Source organism: Panthera tigris, chromosome C1 (genome assembly GCF_018350195.1).
Source record: "Panthera tigris isolate Pti1 chromosome C1, P.tigris_Pti1_mat1.1, whole genome shotgun sequence".
Lineage (NCBI taxonomy): Eukaryota > Metazoa > Chordata > Mammalia > Carnivora > Felidae > Panthera > Panthera tigris.
In genome coordinates this window covers 64,606,024-64,625,405 of record NC_056667.1, presented here as the reverse complement: position 1 = coordinate 64,625,405, position 19,382 = coordinate 64,606,024, and the positions used below count along the sequence as shown (strand labels likewise).

The window sequence follows — 19,382 nt, the reverse complement described above, 5'->3', positions numbered from 1 at the left end:
GACCAGGGTTCTCAAAGTAAGATCCTGACCAGCAGTATCAGTATCATGTAGGAAGTTGTTAGAAATGCAAATTCTCAGGCCCCACCCCAGCCACTGAATTAGAAACTCAAGTCTGTTTTAATAAGCCTTTCAGATGATTCTAATGCATGCTGAAATTTGAGACTCACTAGCTGACGTGATTGGTAAATATCAGTCCAGCTCTAATTCTGTGCAACCTTTATGAATATAATGGCACTTAATTAAAACGAGGCTTTAAAAAATCCCTTTAGAAGTCAAAGTAATTCTATATATTCTTAGAAAATCAGGGAACTTGATTATGAACTGCAAATTTGGGATTTAATAACTAACTGAACAGAAAAAGCCCAACAAGACATACCCCTCCACACATACACTCTTAGTCCCAAGGGAGAAAACAAACCCATTGTATTAAATGCCACAAAAAAGAGGCACCTGGGTGGCTCAGTTAGTTAAGCTCCCAACTTCAGCTCAGGTCATGAACTCGCAGTTTGTGGGTTCGAGCCCTGCATCGGGCTCTGTGCTGACAGCTCAGAGCCTGGAGCCTGTTTCAGATTCTGTGTCTCCCTCTCTCTCTGCCCCTCCCCCACTCATGCTCTGTTTCTCTGTCTCAAAAATAAATAAACATAAAAAAAAATTCAAATGCCACAAAAAGCAAGTAAAATGAATCAACATTAAACATTGTTCAATTCTTCCACTATTATAAAGGCCACTCTCAGGCAAATCACCCTTACATCTACACTTTCTTCAGCAATGGCATCTCCTGCACCCAATTTAATGGAACTACAGGCTTCATCTTCAGCCTGTCTATTTCGAAAGGTGAGAGCCTGCTCCCATCGACGTAGTGCCTCTTCAAACAATTCCATACCTATGAATTAAGAACAGAATGATTGTAAATAAAAAAAAATCAATGCCAAAATAAAATCATTTGGGGCTGAAATCTTTTTCATATGGTTATCAACAATGGCATAGTCTGACTGTAATTTTGGCACTAAAGAATAATCTTATGCTCACCTGATTTCATAGCAGAATTTTATTTTATTTTATTCTATTTTATTTTACATAATTTATTTTATATAATTTATTTTATATAATTATTTTATTTTTAAGTAGGCTTCATGCTGAGCATGGAATCCAATGCAATGCTCAACCTCATGACTCTGAGATCAAGACCTGAGTTGAGATCAAGAGTTGGACACTTAATCGACTGAGCCACACAGGAGCCCCTTCATAGCAGAATTTTAATTTCTCAATATATTCTAGGCCTATGGTAGCCAACCAAAAATCAGAGAGAAATGACCAATATGTTTTCTTTTATTTAAAGTAACTCAAATATATACAGTGCTTGGGATTTCTCTAGAATAGTATCATGCGTTCACCAAAAGTCCAACAATGACTAATTTTTATATTCACACAACTATGCTTCAAAATATCCACCTATATTAAAAATTAGGTAAATAGAAGACAGTAGTTGTTAAGAAGCTATCAGGTTTATAAGAGGTTGTCAGAAAGAGAGAATAAAACTAAGAAGAAATAGCATACTAAGTCTAGAATAAAGTTTTGCTGTGTCGATTTGGATAAATACAGTAATTGCTGCGTCAGTTAAAAATCTACAAGACCACTGCAAGAACCAAACAAGGGTTACAGTCTAAGTAGAAATTCATATCCCCTCAGCTATACACAGCTTTTGTGGGAAAAAAAGGTATGCGCTTCTTTTTCTCCAAGTAAAAAAAGTCTTACCAAAATAATTATGTACTTCAAACAAAACCAAAATATTTCAAAACTTCAATTTTTCTAGACATATAAAAGAAAAAGATCTTTAAAAGCTGCTTAATCTGGGGGCACCTAGATGACTCAGTCAGTAGAGCATGCAACTCTTGATCTCAGGGATGTGAGTTCAAGCCCCACACTGGGCATGGAGCCTACTTAAAATAAAAATTAAAAATAAATAAACAAACAAACAAATAAAACAAAGCTGCTTAATCTGGGCAAGTCATTCTCAAGATGTTTTCCATATATAGTAGTTAAGGAATACCTCTCCTCTAAAATCATTTCTTCAAGTTCTCTGAAGAACCTACAACCCTAAACAAAAAAAGTGTTATTTAAATACAACTCACGCCTTTCCTTCTTATGTAATGTAATTTTCCATAGCGAAGAACCAATACTGTGTAGATCTTCCTTCTAAAAAACCTATACACTTAAAAGACAATTAATTACATCACCATCTACTCTCCTTTCTCCAAGCTTTACAATTCTAGTTCCTTCAACCTTTTCTCACTCCATCTACTCTCCAGCCATCTGATTATTTTGGGTAAACATTAAGGAAGAGTGATGTAATCACAGAATAGTCCAAAGATAAAAGCTGCCTCCCAGGAAGAATTGTGTCTCACCTCGTTGCGGCACAGGGCCCAAACCACCACATATCTTCAGTTTTATAAAAGGAATTCAAACATATTTCACTAATACATTCTTTTAATGCCATCAATCTTGTAAAGGGAATTCAAATAATAGGTGGGTGATTAGATGACCCAGAGGGCTTCTACCAATCTTAATTCTATGATACTGAGACTCCCTGCAGCTTCTCTGGTTTTGCTCTATTTCTCTACAATTCTAACTCCCAATAATCCAATGGAAGTTGTTAGTGTAGGTTTATTAGACTTAAAGTAATCCAAAGGCATAGCTTAATTCTCAAGAGACCTTTGGAAAAGATGGCAAAAGAACTACTCTTAAATCTTTCCCCATAGGCAGGAATAACTATGGTGATACTGCAGGAGATGATACAGTCTAACTCCTCTAGAATGTGGGAATACATTCAGAGGTACACAGTCCTTCTACAAATCATTATCTCCTTTACTGTTCATTGGCCAGGGCTATATCAAAGTTTTTTTGTTTTGTTTTTGTAATTAGTATGCACTTCCATCAAAAGAAATACAGCCTGAAATAAAGTAGCAAACACAGAAAAGCATTTGAAAAAGTATTTCAATCTAATTCAATTCTTTTTTCTTTTTCTGGGCTCCAGTGATACTCTCTAGACATGCTCCTTGGTCAAGCCAAGAGGAATACTAAGATGTGAAACACAGTCCTTTTTTTGTTATAAAATCATTCCTGGATATAAGAATACAGGGCACCTGAATGGCTCAGTTGATCAAGCATCTGACTTTGGCTTAGGTCATGATCTTGCTGTTCCTGAGTTCGAGCCCTGCATCAGGCTCTGTACTGACAGCTCAGGGCCTGGAGCCTGTTTCAGATTCTGTGTCTCACTCTCTCTCTCTGCCCTTCCCATGCTCACGCTCTGTCTCTCAAAAATAAACATTAAAAAAAAAATTTTTTTAATACAAATGATAGATAAAAAACAGATTAAATAAAGTGGACTCTGATAGACTCATTAGATAAGAACCAAGAGATCAGGTTAGATGAGTGAAACAGACTGAATAATAGCCACCCAAAGGCATCAGGTCCTAGTCTCTAGAACGTTACCTTACAAAGAAAAGGGGTCTTCGCAGATGTGACTGAATCAAGGAATCTTAAAATTAATTAATTAAGAAATTTAACATGGGGAAATAACCTGGATTTGGTGGGGCCTAAAACCAATCACAACTGTCCTTATAAGAGGCAGAGGGAGATTTGATATACACAGAGGAGGTGATGATGGGAGGTAGAGACTGGAATCACACAGCCACAAGCCAGAAGCCATCAGAAGCTGAGAAGGGCAAGGAACAGATACTCTCCTAAACAGGAATTGTTGTTGGAAGCATAGCTCTAATGATACCTTGATTTCAGCCCAGTGATAATGATTTCAGACTTCTGGCCTCCAGCACTCTGAAAGAATGCATTTCTGCTGCTTAAAACACCAAGTTTGTGGTAATCCGTCAGAGCATCCTCCAGAAATAGGTTATATTATATACACCATATTCAACAGATACAAGAATATTTAAAAATTACGTTGCTTCCCTTAGAACAATTCATCATTATTTAGTTTCACATTAAATGTAAGCATAACATCTTAAAACATTATTATGTTATTCCTACCCATCAAGTATAAGTTCTCAGGAGTGGTCACAGGAATATTAACAAGTTTAACATCATCTTCATCTGCTTTGTCCCAGGAGTTAGAATTGCCACAAGCACAGCTATGACAAGAATTGACGCTCTGGACCTAAAATTAAAATCGACAGCAGTGACTTCAAAATCTCTTTTGTGACAGTATTTTGCCATCTTTTATATTTACAAACTATTTATATAAATCCTATTCCAGGTAAAACAACCCATGTAATCCCCACCTGAACAAATAAATCTGATTGTATTCAAAGTTAGGAGTCATACGACCCTAAGTATCTTAAGCCTTTGTTTGCTCAAAAATACACGAATAGAAGAATATTTCCAACAAAAATCAGTTATTTCCATTAGAAATCAAGCAGCTATTTTTACAGTTTACTGTTTTATTAAATATTTGCTTATAAATTTTATCCACACCTACTCTGGTTTGAGGTAACTAGCTTATTTCCGTTTTAAAAATTATTAACAGTGCTGATTATGCTAAACAATAACTAAAATTGAAAAGCCTCTATCATCTTCCCTTCCCTAGCAAGGTGCATTGAGCCAATCATTTCAGTCATCTTTATGTAGATGATTCCCAAGTCTCTGCCTCCAATTCTGTCCTTTTTCTTCTTTTTATTTTTATTTTCAGAGAGAGAGAGAGAGAGCGCATGCAAGAGAAAGCGGGGGAGAGAAGTAGAAGGGAAGAGACAAAGAATCTCAAGTCGTATGCTCAACTGACTGAGCCACCACCCCTCCATTCCTGTTGCGTTTTTTTATGTTTATTTATTTTTGAGAGAGGGAGAGAGAAAGTGGGAGTGGGGAAGGGGCAGAGAGAGAGAGAGACCAGAGAATCCAAAGCAGACTCCACGCTGCCAGCACAAGCTTGACGTGGGACTCAAACCTGCAAACCGTGAGTTCGTGACCTGAGTTGAAGTCTGATGCTCAACCAACTGAGTGACCCAGGTGCCCCCAAGTTCTGTCCATTTTAAGGGTGCCTTGAGTGGCTCAGTCAGTTAAGTGTGACTTCAGCTCAGGTCATGATCTCGTGGTTTCCAAGTTTGAGCCCTGCGTCGGGCTCTGTGCTGCCAGCTCAGAGCCTTGAGCCTGCTTAACATTCTGTCTCTGTCTCCCAAAAATAAATAAATGTTAACTTTTTTTTTTAAGAAGTCTAAGCCTGGGGTGCCTGGCTGGTTCAGTCAGTAAAGCACGGGACTCTCAATCTCAGGGTCGTGAGTTCAAGCCTCAAGTTGGACATGGAGCCTACTTAAAAATATATAGGAGCACCTGGGTGGCTCAGTCCATTAAGCGTCTAACTCTTGATTTGCCTACGGTCGTGATCCCATGCTCCATCTCACGCTTGAGATTCTCTCTCTCCCTCTGTCTCTTTGCCCCTCCTTCGCTTGAGCATGTGCACACACACACTTTCTCTCAAAAATAAAAATAAATAAACATCTTTTAAAAATTTGATATATTTAAGAATGGGGCAGCTAGATATTCCAACAAAACAGAGAAGCCAAGTACAGAATATGGTGTTTAATAAACTATTTAAAATAATGACAATACATGATGGTACAGACATACACTCCCAGAGGTATATATGTAAGAAATTACCGATGTTGTTTGTCTCTAAGGACGGGAACCGAGAGGATAGGGAGCATATTTATCACTGTACATTTTTTTGCCTCTTCTTTATTTAGTAGCAAGTATATATCCTACCTATTTAACAAAATTTTTAAACCATAATAAGTCAAAAAAAATACTAACTTTATTCCTCACTTGTCAATCAATACTATATTAATGCTTCAAAGAACAAGGCGAGGAACTCCACACTTGGCTTCAGCAAGCCACATACTTTTACCTACGCAAGCTCATCATCTTGTGACCTAGTACAAAGTCTGACTGTATCTTCCAGCTTTTTTGCAGAACATCTAGTTTTTTTGTTTAGATTTTTTTTTGTTTTTTTAAATTACTATTTTAGACAGAGAGAGAGAGTGCAAGTGGGGGAAAGGGATGGGGGAAGGGAGGGAGAGAGAGGGAGGAAGGGAAAGAGGGGGAGAGAGGTGGAGAGGGGGGAGAGGGAGGGGGGGAGGGAGGGAGAGGGAGAGAGAGAGAGAGAGAGAGAGAGACAGAGAGAGAGACAGACAGACAGAGAGAGAGAATCTTAAGCAGGCTTCACACTCAGCACAGATCTCAACCTAGGGCTCCATCTCACGACCCTGGGATCATGACCTGAGTGGAAATTGAGTTGGACGCTCAACCTACTGAGCCACACAGGCGCCCCAGAAATATCTAGTTTGAAGCAATACTTCCAGATCAGCACTATTCTTACAGGACCCCACGTACCCATATCACTTGCTTAAAGAAATCTGGAACCAAACTGGCTGGTTATTTACCAAAAGGAAAGTTTTACTTGCCTAAAGAAAATAGACTCAATAAGATGATTTAAGGTTCTTTCCATACTAAGAGCTATCTATAATTATATGACATTTAAAAAAATTTCTTTTTCTTTTTTTAAGTTTTATTTTTATTTATTTTGAGAGAAAGAGAGCAAGTGGGGGAGGGGCAGAAAGGGAGGGAGACAGAATCCCAAGCAGGCTCCACACTGTCAGTGCAGAGCCCGATGCAGAACTTGAACCTATGAACTGTGAGATCATGATTTGAGCTGAGGTCAAGAGATGGATGCTTAACCAACTGAGCCACCCAAGCGCCCCTATTATTATATAACATTTAAACCAATATATAACAATAGACACAAAAACAAACCTATAAAATAATAAATTTTTTTCTTTACTTACGGAGGCTAAACTCTGTGCAGAACCTGAGTATTTACTGAAAAGTCCTCCATTAGCATAGTTACAAGACTGAGATCCTTTGTCTTTGGCAGAACTTAAAGATAATGTCAAATTTTGTCTACTACTGGAACAACTTGAACCTATCAAACAAATATATCAATAATATTAGAAGTATCAGTAACTCCAATGACAAATTTCCGATAAAATTTCCAAGTTTACATTATATTCCTTCAGAAAGCTTCTAATTTTAAAACACATTTCCCTCAATTGTGTAAATTATTAAGTGTACAGCATTATTAAAATCTACCTCTCTTTACAATTGTTTTTAACACTGCTAAAATATGCTTCCTAAATGAAGACTAAACCATTCATCTAATTAGGGTATTTGATATGATATTTGAATGACCTATTATAATCAGTTTAAAATACTGGCAACTATGAATCTTCAAGTTATAAATTAACAAAATATAAGCACTTCCTTTCCTGAATTACATCTGTACCATGTCCATATTGCATTACATTGTAATTAGTTTTTTCTTTTTCTGTATCCCCTAACCATCTATCTATCCATCTATGGCTGACATTGTATCTCAGTCTATCTTAATGCAGCAGTTAAGACACTACTCAATTCAATTCCTGGGACGTGTATGACCCTAAGCAGGTCACTTAAGTTTTCCTTATCTCGATTTTCTTTATGTCTAAAATGGAAACAATAACACAGGATATAGTCCTAATTCATAGAATTGTTATAAAAGTTAAATAATGTAGTGAGTATACAGCATTTAGCACTAGGCCTGAGATCTAATAAGATCTCATTAAGTGAGAGCCATCATTACTGTAATGTTCACTGTACTTGGCACAAAATAGTCATTCATTAATAATTTGCTGGACAAGTTAATCACAAAAGCATACGATACTCTAAATAATAAATTAAAAATAATTAAAAGTTTTAAAAATAAGAAATTCAGCATGCTCAAGAAGTTATTAGGTTTTTTAAAAATTTTTTTATGTTTTATTTTCAAGAGAGAGACAGAATTTGAGCAGGTGAGGGGCAGAGAGAGAGAAGGACACAGAATCCGAAGGAGGCTCCAGGCTGTGAGCTGTCAGCACAGAGTCCAACGCGGGGCTCAAACTCACAAACCGTGATATCATGATCTGAGCCGAAGTCAGACGCTTAACCAACTGAGCCATCCAGGTGCCCCAAGAAGTTATCGTCATTGATACAACATGGCAATATGTACCATATCTCTAACAAAAACTACAGGTCTTTTAAAAGCCAGCAATTTTACTTCTATTTATACACTAAGAAAATAATCAGACAAGTATATTCAAAGCAAGAAAAACATTCTAAAGGGACTAACAGGGAATTGGTTAAATAAATTAGTGGATATGTTTTCAAATTTAACACTAAGTACATATTAAAACGATAGAAATATATTTATTGACCTAGAAAAACAATTTTATATATTGTTAAATATTTTAAAAGCAGGCTACAAAAGGTGTAATCATAATTTTATTTAAAATACATACATCATCTACTTGTACATAATATAAAATTGTGTATCTCAATAGACTTAAATGCAAATAGAAATGGATAGATATATGCCAAAGTATTATAAGTCATTACTTCTGGGTAGCAGAATATCAAGTGATTTTAATTTTTTGTTTGCTTCTCTATATGTTCTATTCTTTCTAAAATCAATCTGTATTATCTGGGAGTTAAATATTAAGGAAAGACATTTTGGAGGCTACAGCACAGAAATCACTGCACTCCAGTTATGATTAATATATAAATCTTTCTATGATTTAAATATAAACTTTCTTTGTAGACTCAGTTCAGCTATCTCCACATACCTTTGTCTGATGCTGCTCTTTTAGTGTATTCAAGTATGAGGTGCTCTGGTTCCCATGGTAATATTTTTCCTTTCTTCTTTCCACGTCTTCTTTTAAAGTGACGGGCCAGAAAAATTACAGATACGGCACTCACTGCAGTTACCACAAACAGCTTTTTTGCTACTGGTGAAAATCTTATCTGGAAAAGATGTAGTTAGATTGAAAAAAACTTCTTATATTTGTTCACTTTAAATAAAGATGTAAGAGGCAAACTTTTTTTTTTTTAATTTTTTTTTTAACATTTATTTATTTTTGAGACAGAGAGAGAGAGCATGAACAGGGAGGGTCAGAGAAAGAGGGAGACACAGAATCTGAAACAGGCTCCAGGCTCTGAGCTGTCAGCACAGAGCCCAACGCGGGGCTCGAACCCATGGACTGTGAGATCGTGACCTGAGCCGAAGTTGGACGCTCAACCGACTGAGCCACCCAGGCGCCCCTAGGCAAACTTATTCTTAAGATAACCTAGTTCTGGGGCGCCTGGGTGGCTCAGTCGGTTGAGCGCCAACTTTGGCTCAGGTCACGATCTCGCGGTCCGTGAGTTCGAGCCCCGCATCGGGCCCCTGTGCTGACAGCTCAGAGCCCGGAGCCTGTTTCAGATTCTGTGTCTCCCTCTCTCTGACCCTCCCCCATTCATGCTCTGTCTCTAAAATAAATAAACGTTAAAAAAAAAAAAAATTTAAAAAAAAAGATAACCTAGTTCTAACTACTATGAGAAGAATATTATTTCACTCTTTGAATGACAGCTCAAATGAAAGCTGTCACTCTTTGAATGACATTTTGTTTAAAAACAAACAAAACGTACTAACATATGAATTTCTGAAAGTCTTAGGTAAATAAACAGTATTACCACAAACATCAAAAGGAGCACAAAATAATTTAACCCCATTAAAACCTGTTGAACAACTAATGATTAATTCATGCAACTAACTGAATCATAGCAAGATTTTAAATTACAGGAATGATTAATTCAGAGATTTATTTATGTATTTATTTTTAACGTTTATTTATTTTTGAGAGAGAGAGAAACAAAGCATGAGTAGAGGAGGGGCAGAGAGAGAGAGAGAGAGAGAGAGAAATGGAGACACAGAATCCAAAGCAGGCTCCAGGCTCTGAGCTCTCAGCACAGAGCCCTATGCAGGGCTTGAAACCATGAACTGTGAGATCATGACCTGAGCTGAAGCTGGTTGCTTAACCGACTGAGCCACCCAGGCACCCCAGTTCCGAGTTTTAAAACATACCAATTTTTTTTAACTATCTGGAAATTTGAGCAAACATGAATTAACTTAATTTCTAAATAGAATCTGAATAAGCCCTTTTATGCATGAATTATTCAACAAATATTTACTCAGCATTTTACAAAGTACCACACTGTGCTATGAAAATTAGAATTAAAATCTTATCGTAATCCTATTCAACAAGCAAGTATCAAATGCCTTTCATTGATCAGGAAGCACTAGGCATAGAGGACACAGATCTTGCCTCCTTCAAGCAGTATGTTATAGTAGAGACAAATATATTCACAAGTAATTACAATATAGTGTGATAAATACAGTAACATAAGTATACACTAAGTATTCACATCACCTTCACATAAGAGGTAACTAACTTTGTCTTGGGGGACAGACACAATCACCTAAAATACAGGAGAACTATAAAATAAAGCCATGATCTTGGGGTGTAGAGGGCTGGAAAGAGTGTCACTTTCAAATGAACAACAAAAACAAGACAGACAAATGGCAAGTTCTCAATTTTTCTTGAAACCATCACAATGCTGAGGACAGAGGGCAATCACTTGGCCCCAAAATTAAGGAGACACAGGTATCTGCAGGGAGAGATAGGGCATAAGCACTGGCATGCAGAGATAAAACACAGCAGGACATCAGTAAGAAGAGTTCAGCTAGTATGGCTGGTAAATTGGTGGAAACAGTAGCATTGGTGAGAAAGGGTAAAGCACCCCCAGGAGCACTGGGGATGTTGTAAATATGGGCATAATCCATAGTTTTTGCAGGTTTTATCTTCACGAATCCCACCAGGCACTACTCACAGAAAAGACTGCAAGACTCCTAAGTCTCCCCAATGGTGCAGAACCCAGGGAGGGAAACAGGAGTTTCTGTGGAGGTGCATGAACTGCATCAACACCCTTCTCTATTCCCTCAAAAGAACAAAAGACATAAACTGTAGGATGCAGCTTTAACTTTCAAAGGAAATACATACCATTAAACACTTATATTAAAGAAGGTATAAAATCCATAATCTGAGTTTTTACTTTAAGAAACTAGAAAACAGATGAACAAATCCAATCCAAAGCAAGTAGAAGACAGGAAGTAATAAAGACTAAACAGAAATCAATGAAATAGAAAACTAAATCAATAAAATCAAAAGCTTATTAAAAAGAAATCAATAGATTCACTCCTGGCTTTTGGCAAAAAAAAATAAAATTAAAATTCAGTAAAACTGACAAACCTGAAGCCAGTCTGACCAAAACAAAAAAGAAAGAGAAAGAAAGAGAGAAAAGATGAAAAGACACATATTACTAAAATCAGAAATGAGAGAGGCATTGTCACTAAAGACCTCATGGATATGAAAAGTTATTACTATGAACAACTCTATGCCCATAAATTCACTCTGGAAGAAATAGATAGAATGAATAGTTACATATGTACTAAAGAAATTGAATTTGTAGTTAAGTAAAACCTTTTAACAAAACTATAGGGCAAATTCTACCAAATATTTAAAAAAGAAATATTAATTCCATTCAATGAGGGACTACTTCCCAATCATATGTGAAGCTAGCATTACTATTAATATCAAAACCAAAGACGTTACAAAAAATTATAGACAAATATCTATAATGTAGATAGATTTTTTTAAAAGTCCTTCACAAAATAGTAACACATTGAATCCAGCAACATATACAGGAGATACTACAGGAAATAAATACTACAGGAGAGTCTGGGTGGCTCAGTCAGTTAAGCATCTGACTCTTGGTTTCCACTCAGGTCATGATCTCAAGGTTTGTGGGATCAATACTACAGGAGAGTCTGGGTGGCTCAGTCGGCTAAGCATCTGACTCTTGGTTTCCACTCAGGTCATGATCTCAAGGTTTGTGGGATCATGCCCCGCATCGGGCTCCATGCTGACAGCACTGCTTGGAATTCTCTTTCTCTGCCCCTCCTTCCCCTCTGAAAATAAATAAACAAACTTAAAAAAAAAAATGAACGCTATATATGACCAAGGAGTGTATATCCTAGGAATAATTATCTGAATAATTATCTACTCAGAAGGTGTTGCTTTATTGAATGAGGGTGTCACACCTGTTCCAATGTCCACTTGTTAAGAACCTGTTGGACTTGGCTTTGATTTCTGATTGAAGAAGTAAGTGAGCCCCCCTAAATTTGGCAACTCGTAGACCCTGTTAGAAAATGGTGTGTGGTTTTGGTTTCCACATTATACATATATAGGGAAATTGGAAGGAGTTCAGAGAACAGAAACACAATGATTAAAGGGTTGGGGAAATAAGGAGCTGGGATTATTTTATCTGAAGAAAAGCTTTCAGGGAAAGCATGGTGTATGTGTGAGTGTGCATGTGTGTGTGCCAAAGACAGAGTCAAAGAAGCCAAATCTTAAAGGCTATGTGTTTGAGCAGGTTTGATTGGCCTTTGTAGGCCATCTGGAGTCTGGTGGAGGGAGTGAGAAGAAGCTGGTCTGCCTTACCAATTACTGGGAAGGAGAATAAGCAATTTAAGAGAAAGAGGGGGGACTTGGCCAGAATCAGGCAGGAATTACTTTAGCTAGGGGTTCTGTCTCAGACCTACTTATATTATAATCTTCAAATGTAGCAAAAATTTTTGTCTACGTAACCCTTACATTTCAGCTTCTACTAGATTTGAAAAATATGATTAGGTATAGTATATCCAAAACTACTTAATGATAAGCCATGTCCTATTTCTCTCCAACTATATGATGAAATCTTGAGATAAAGTTTTTCTTCGTCTTCTCAAATAAAAAAAATAAATAAATAAAAACTCTCAGCAAATTAGGATTAGAAGGTGTGTGCATTAAATAGTGTCCCCTCAAAATTCATGTTCACCTTGAAGATCAGAATATGATCATATGAGCCCACGTGGCTCAGTTGGTTAAGAATCTGATTCCTGATCTCAGCTCAGGTCTTGATCTCAGGGTTGTGAGTTCAAGCCTGGTATTGGGCTCCACACTGGGCATGGAGCCTACATTAAAAAAAAAAAAAAAGACAGAAAAAGAAAAAAAGAATATGATCTCATTTAAAAAAATCTTTGTCGATGTAATCAAGGTAAGAATCAAGATGACATTGCATTGGATTAAGGTGGACCATATGTCCAATGAGTGTCTTTATAAGGGATTAAAGGACACATAGAGACAAAAAGGAGAAGGCTATGCAAAGAAAAAGACAGAGATTACAGTTATGCTGCCACAGCCAAGGAATGCCTGAAGCCAACAGAACCAACATCATATTAGAAGTAACAGCCAGTGCCAAAAGTCAAAAAAGAAGAATAAAAGAAATACACATTGGAAAATAAAAAGTAAAACTGTCTCTATTTGCAGACAACTTGATTGTCCACATGGAAAATCCCGAAGAATCTCCCCCCAAATCCCCTAGAACTGGTAGGTAAATAGGCTACAAAGTCCATGATAGCAATAAGCAAATGGAATTTGACATTAAAAAGCAATACTACTGGGGCACCTGGGTGGCCTAGTCAGTTAAGCATCCGACTTTGGCTCTAGTTATGATCTCACCGTTAGTGAGTTCAGGCCCCACATTGTGCTCTCCGTTGACAGTGTGGAGCCTGCTTTGGATCCTCTGTCTCCCTCTCTCTCTCTCTGCCCTTCCTCAGCTCACATGCATGCCCTTTCTCTCTCTCAAAAATAAACATAAAAAAAAAAAAGCAATACTACTTATAACAGCACCAAGTAAAAGAAAAAATAGAGAAAATTTTTAAAAATTCAGTTAACAACAAAACACTAATCAAAGAAATCAACAAAGATAAAAGGAGATACATCATGTTCATGGACTGTAAAATATCATTCTCTCCAATTTGATCTACAGAAAATAATAAAAATCCCAGCAAAAATTTTTGTAGATATTGGCAGCTTATTATTTTTTAAAAAATTAAAGAAAGGCAAAGGAAGTAGGATAACCAAAATAACTGAAAAAGAACAAAGTTGGAGAACATACTCTAGCCAATTTCAGGACTTAACTATAAAGCTACGATAATTAAGAGAGTGTGGTATTGGTATAAACATATAGATCAGTGCAACAGAATAGAGTTCAGAAATAAACCTGCAGAAATAGTTAATCTATTTTTGTTGAAAGTAAAAAGGAAATTCAAGGAAGAATTTTTAGAAGAAAACAGAAAATCTATGTAATCTTGAAATCACCCAAACCCAGAAACCACCTGGGTGTCCTTCAACAGATAAATGGATACACGTTACATCCATATAATGGAATACTCAGCAATAAAAAAGGACATAATATTCAGATACACAACAATGTGAATGGATTGCAAATGTATTATGTAAAATGAAAAAAGCTAATTCCAAAAGATTATATGCTGTATAACTCCACACTATATACAATAATTCATGCACAGATCATAAACTTAAAACTATAAGGACATAAACTCTAAAACTATAGAGTTCTAGAAGAAAGCATGGGAGAAAATCTTTGTGAACTTCCACTGGGCAAATATTTCTTAGAGATGACACAAAGAGCCTGATTCATTTTTTAAAAAAGAAAAGTTGACAAACGGATTTCAGAATCAAAAACTTCTGCTCTTTAAAAGGCACTGTTTTGGGGTGCCTGGGTGGCTCAGTCGGTTAAGCGGCCGACTTCGGCTCAGGTTATGATCTCGCGGTCCGTGAGTTCGAGCCCCGCGTCGGGCTCTGTGCTGACAGCTCAGAGCCTGGAGCCCGTTTCAGATTCTGTGTCTCCCTCTCTCTGACCCTCCCCCATTCATGCTCCGTCTCTCTCTGTCTCAAAAATAAATAAACATTAAAAAAAAAATTAAAAAAAATAAAAGGCACTGTTTAAAGGGGTACTTGGGGGGCTCAGTCAGTTAAAGCATCGGACTTTGGTTCAGGTCATGATCTCACAGTTCGTGGGTTCAAGCCCCACATTGGGCTCTGTGCTCACAGCTCACAGCCTGGAGCCTGCTTCAGATTCTGTGTCTCATTCTCTCTGCCCCTCCCCAGCTTGTGCTCTGTCCTTCTTTCAAAAATAAACATTAAAAAAACATTTTTAAGACACTATTTAAAAAAATAAAATAAAATAATAATTTAAAAAGAGGATGTCTGGGTGGCTCAGTCAGATAAGCATTCAACTCTTGATTTTGGCTCAGGTCTTGATCTTGCAGTCTGGAGATTGAGCCCCTGATGGGGCCCCCCTACACTGAGCATGGAGCCTGCTTGAGATTCTCTCTCTCCCTCTCTCTCATAAGTAAATAAATAAATAAATAAATAAATAAAGGCACTTGGGTGGGTGGCTCAGTTGGTTAAGCATCAGACTCTTGATTTTGGCTTACATCATGATCCCAGGGTCGTGGAATCAAGACCCACATGGGGCTCTGCGCTGAATGTGGACCCTGCTTGGGATTTTTGTCTCTCTCTCCTTCTCTGTCTCTCTCCCTCTCACTCTCTGTCCCTCTCCTCACTCACACTCTCTCTAAAAATAAAAAATAATAAAATAAATAGATAAGAATAAAAGTTAAATAAAAGGCACTGTTTAGAAGTAGAATAGGCAATCTACAGACTAGGAGAAAATAGTTGTAAATCATATATCTGAAAAGGAATTATACCCAAGGTATATAAAGAATTCTCAAAACTGAATATGAAAACAAAAAACCCAATTAAAAAATGGGCAAAAGCTCTGAACAGACACATCAACAAAGAAGACTTATGGATGGCAAATTAGCATATGAAAGCATGTTCAACATTACTGGTCACCAGGGAAAATCAAATTAAAACCACAAGAAGGGTTCCTGGGTGGCTTAGTCAGTTGAGCATCCAACTTAGGCTCAGGTCATGATCTCGTGTTTCACAAGTTCAAGCCTTACATCGGGCTCTGTACTGACAGCTCAGAGCCTGGAGCCTGCTTTAGATTCTGTGTCTTTCTCTCTCTCTGCGTCTCCCTCACTTGTGCTTTGTGTCGTTCTCACTCTCAAAATAAATAAACATAAAAAAATTAAAAAATTTAAAAAAAAGTAAAACCACAAGATTCCAACACATACCTATATTAGAATGGCTAAAATTAAAAGACTGGCCATACCAATGATATAGCCACTTTGGAAGAAGTCTGGCATTTTCTTTAAAAATTAAAAACATCTAGGGGCGCCTGGGTGGCGCAGTCGGTTAAGCGTCCGACTTCAGCCAGGTCACGATCTCACGGTCCGTGAGTTCGAGCCCCGCGTCAGGCTCTGGGCTGATGGCTCAGAGCCTGGAGCCTGTTTCCGATTCTGTGTCTCCCTCTCTCTCTGTCCCTCCCCCGTTCATGCTCTGTCTCTCTCTGTCCCCCCAAAAAAATAAATAAATAAAAATAAAAAAAAATAAAAATTAAAAACATCCCTATCTTGTGATTCAGTCATTCTACTCCTAAGTACTTACCCAAGAAAAATGAAAGCATATGTCATACAAAGACTTGTATTGGGATGTTCTTAGCAACTTTACTTACAATTAAAACACAAAACAGGAAACAACCTACATGTCCACCAAAAGATGAACAGGTAAACAAACTGTGCTGATACATACAACACATATATATTTCAATATAATCAGACTACTTGAAAAAAAAAAACAGACAAAAGAAAGTACATATTATATAATTCCATTTTATATAAAACAGAAAATTCAAATTAACCTAGAGTGACAAAAAGCAGATCAATGGTTGCCTGGGGGGAAGGGAGGGAGGGGAGTGGGACAAGGAGATGCGAAGGGAGAGATTACAAAGGGAAATAAATTTTTGGAGCTTATGGATACATTCATTAATCTGATTGTGGCAAGAATCAAGAATTGCACAAGTACATACAAATGTACGTCAAAACTTAAATTGTAAACTTTTTTTTGTTTTTGTGAGAGAGAGAGCATCGGAGAGAGTATTCCAGTATTTTCTGGAATACTAGAAATGATTTACTTCCATTTACCATTAGCATTTGGCCTCAATGACTGTGGTCCAACAAAAACATTAAAACTATTCTTAAAACTATTCTTACTCTACTTTTCTTCCAAGTCCATTTAAATTCCTTCAACACTATCCAGAAAAAGTAGAACATTCCAATATTGCCTCAAATATTTTCCCTTAATGATCTTTAAGAATTGGGGCACTTGGGTGGCTCAGTTGGTTAAGCATCCAACTTCGGCTCAGGTCATGATCTCATGGTTCGTGAGTTTGAGCCCTGCATTGGGCTCTGTGCCGACAGCTCAGAGCCTGGAGCCTGCTTCAGATTCTTTGTCTCCCTCTCTTTCTCTGCTCCTTCCTGCTTGCACTCACTTGCGCGTGCTCCCTCTCTCTCCTCTCTCTCAAAAATAAATAAACATTTAAGAAAAAAAAGGATTGGGGCGCCTGGGTGGGTTAGTTGGTTAAGCATCCAACTTTGGCTCAGGTCATGATCTCACACTTTGTGGGTTCGAGCCATATGTCAGGCTCTGCACTGATAGCACAGAGCCTCACTTGCCCTCTCTCTTTCTCAAAAATAAATATACATTTTTAAAAAAAGAATTATTCTCTTAAGCAATGTCTCTACGACAGATATCAGCAAATTTTTATTTCTTTCTGTTTCTATGTTTTTCGCTCTGGAAACATATCTTCAGTGTTCATAGCAATTAAATGAGATTTGGAAAAAAACAGCAATTCCTTGAATTAGGATACTAAAGATCCAATGATAAAATAAATTCTAAAAACAGCACTATTATTGGGATACCTGGATGACTCAGTTGGTGGAGCGGGCAACTCTCAATCTCAGGGTTGCGAGTTCAAGTCCCATGTTGGGTATCAAGATTACTCAAAAATTAAATCTTAAAGAAAAATTCTAATATTTTTATTTTATATTAAATATAAAAAGAACTCTATTATTAAGAATACCTTAATTTTCAATATATTGTATAAACTGCCATGACCTCATTACCAAAAAAGTATTAACCTTAGACCAAATGTAAAGATTATTTACTGCAGGAATAAATGTAAGATAACATAATTAAGACCTCCATTAAAGAAAATAATCTATCAATACAGGTTCAGTCACAGCTAAGTGATCACGTCTGCTTAAACTGTCAGCTCTACTATATCCAAGGGCACTGAAGTTAGAGAACTATTCTATTAAGAGATAAAAGTACAAAATTAAGGGGTCCTTGTATGGCTCAGCCGGTTAAGTGTCTTGATCTCAGCATCATGAGTTCAAGCCCCATACTGGGTTCCTCACTAGGCATGAAGTACATAAATAAATAAATAAACAAACAAACAAACAAACAAACACAAAATTAAAGCTACTCCATCAGGCATATAATGTGTTTTACTAATATAAATTCAAATACAATAAAAATCAATTCACTTTTGTTAAGATCTAAGTTCTGTTTATATACTATTTTTATATTAAAAAACCACCGAAGTTTACAGTCCTAATCTCATGAAAAAAGAAACCTTTTCCATGACAAAAAAGCAACTAATTCCCCAGAGAAAGATGTTTATCCTAAGTAATCTACACAAGGTCTGAAAGTCTCCAGTATCACTCCTGCCTATCATTTCTTGTTTTGTTACTTTTTTTCCCCAGAGGAAGGTCAATTACTTTCATATCATTGCTTAGAACACTGGAAATACAGCATCCAGAATCCTAAAGCTCAGAGGAACCTTTTGTGGTGATACAGTCCATTTCATGACCTCCAGACAAATGAAAACTAGACACATCCTATTCATTCAACATGAATTGAACATCCATTTATGGCCTAGACACTGAGAATACAAAGGAAAAGAACACTACTCCTTATGCTCAGATTTCACAATCCTCCCCATTCCATAACCTGATGCCATTGTTAAATGCTCTTGTCAAGTTTCCCCTGCCATCTAATGTATTCTGGAAGACAAGGAATAATTAGTCATACACAAGTCTCTGCCTCCAATAACTTTATTTCCCTTTACTCAGCATAAACTTCTTCCCAGAACTAAGTTGATCTATTCCTCAAACACAGTACTTACAACACCTTTTGGGTTGGGTGGGGGGGTCATTTCTACAAATTTTACTGAGAATTAGGGCTGGGCCTGTATCTAGATCTTGCTCACCACTTTATATCTGGACTGAAACACAGTAGAGGCTTAACAAATATGCTTCGAATGAATCTCTCTGATAACTAGAACACACTGCATTCAAACTGTAAACTCTGAACAAACAGGAATAACATCCTCCTCATAGGGTTTTTGTGAATAGAGATAACCTACATAAAGTAGTATCTGACACATAGCAGGCATTCAAAAATGTGAGCAATTATTTAGTGTTAATTTAATTTAAAAATTTTTAACAAATCTTAGTTTGAAATAATTTTAGATTGACAAAAAAGTTGCAAAGATTGTAGATTTCCTATATACACATCACTTAAGATTTTCCTGATACTAACATCTTATATTAA

The 19,382-nt window shown here is 36.9% G+C and overlaps 1 protein-coding gene across 3 annotated transcripts in view; it reads right to left on the bottom strand.

Moving 5' to 3' along the window:
- MIGA1 (mitoguardin 1) overlaps positions 1-19,382 on the bottom strand; it is a 105,286-nt gene that overhangs the window by 72,340 nt on the left and 13,564 nt on the right. For all 3 annotated transcript variants that reach the window (XM_007079225.3, XM_042997624.1, XM_042997625.1), the window contains exons 3-6: positions 8,700-8,877; positions 6,849-6,985; positions 4,045-4,171; positions 750-883 (exon numbers count right to left, since the gene is read on the bottom strand). In XM_007079225.3, coding sequence (XP_007079287.2) covers positions 750-883; positions 4,045-4,171; positions 6,849-6,985; positions 8,700-8,877 — 576 coding nt within the window. The remainder of the gene's footprint in view (positions 1-749; positions 884-4,044; positions 4,172-6,848; positions 6,986-8,699; positions 8,878-19,382) is intronic.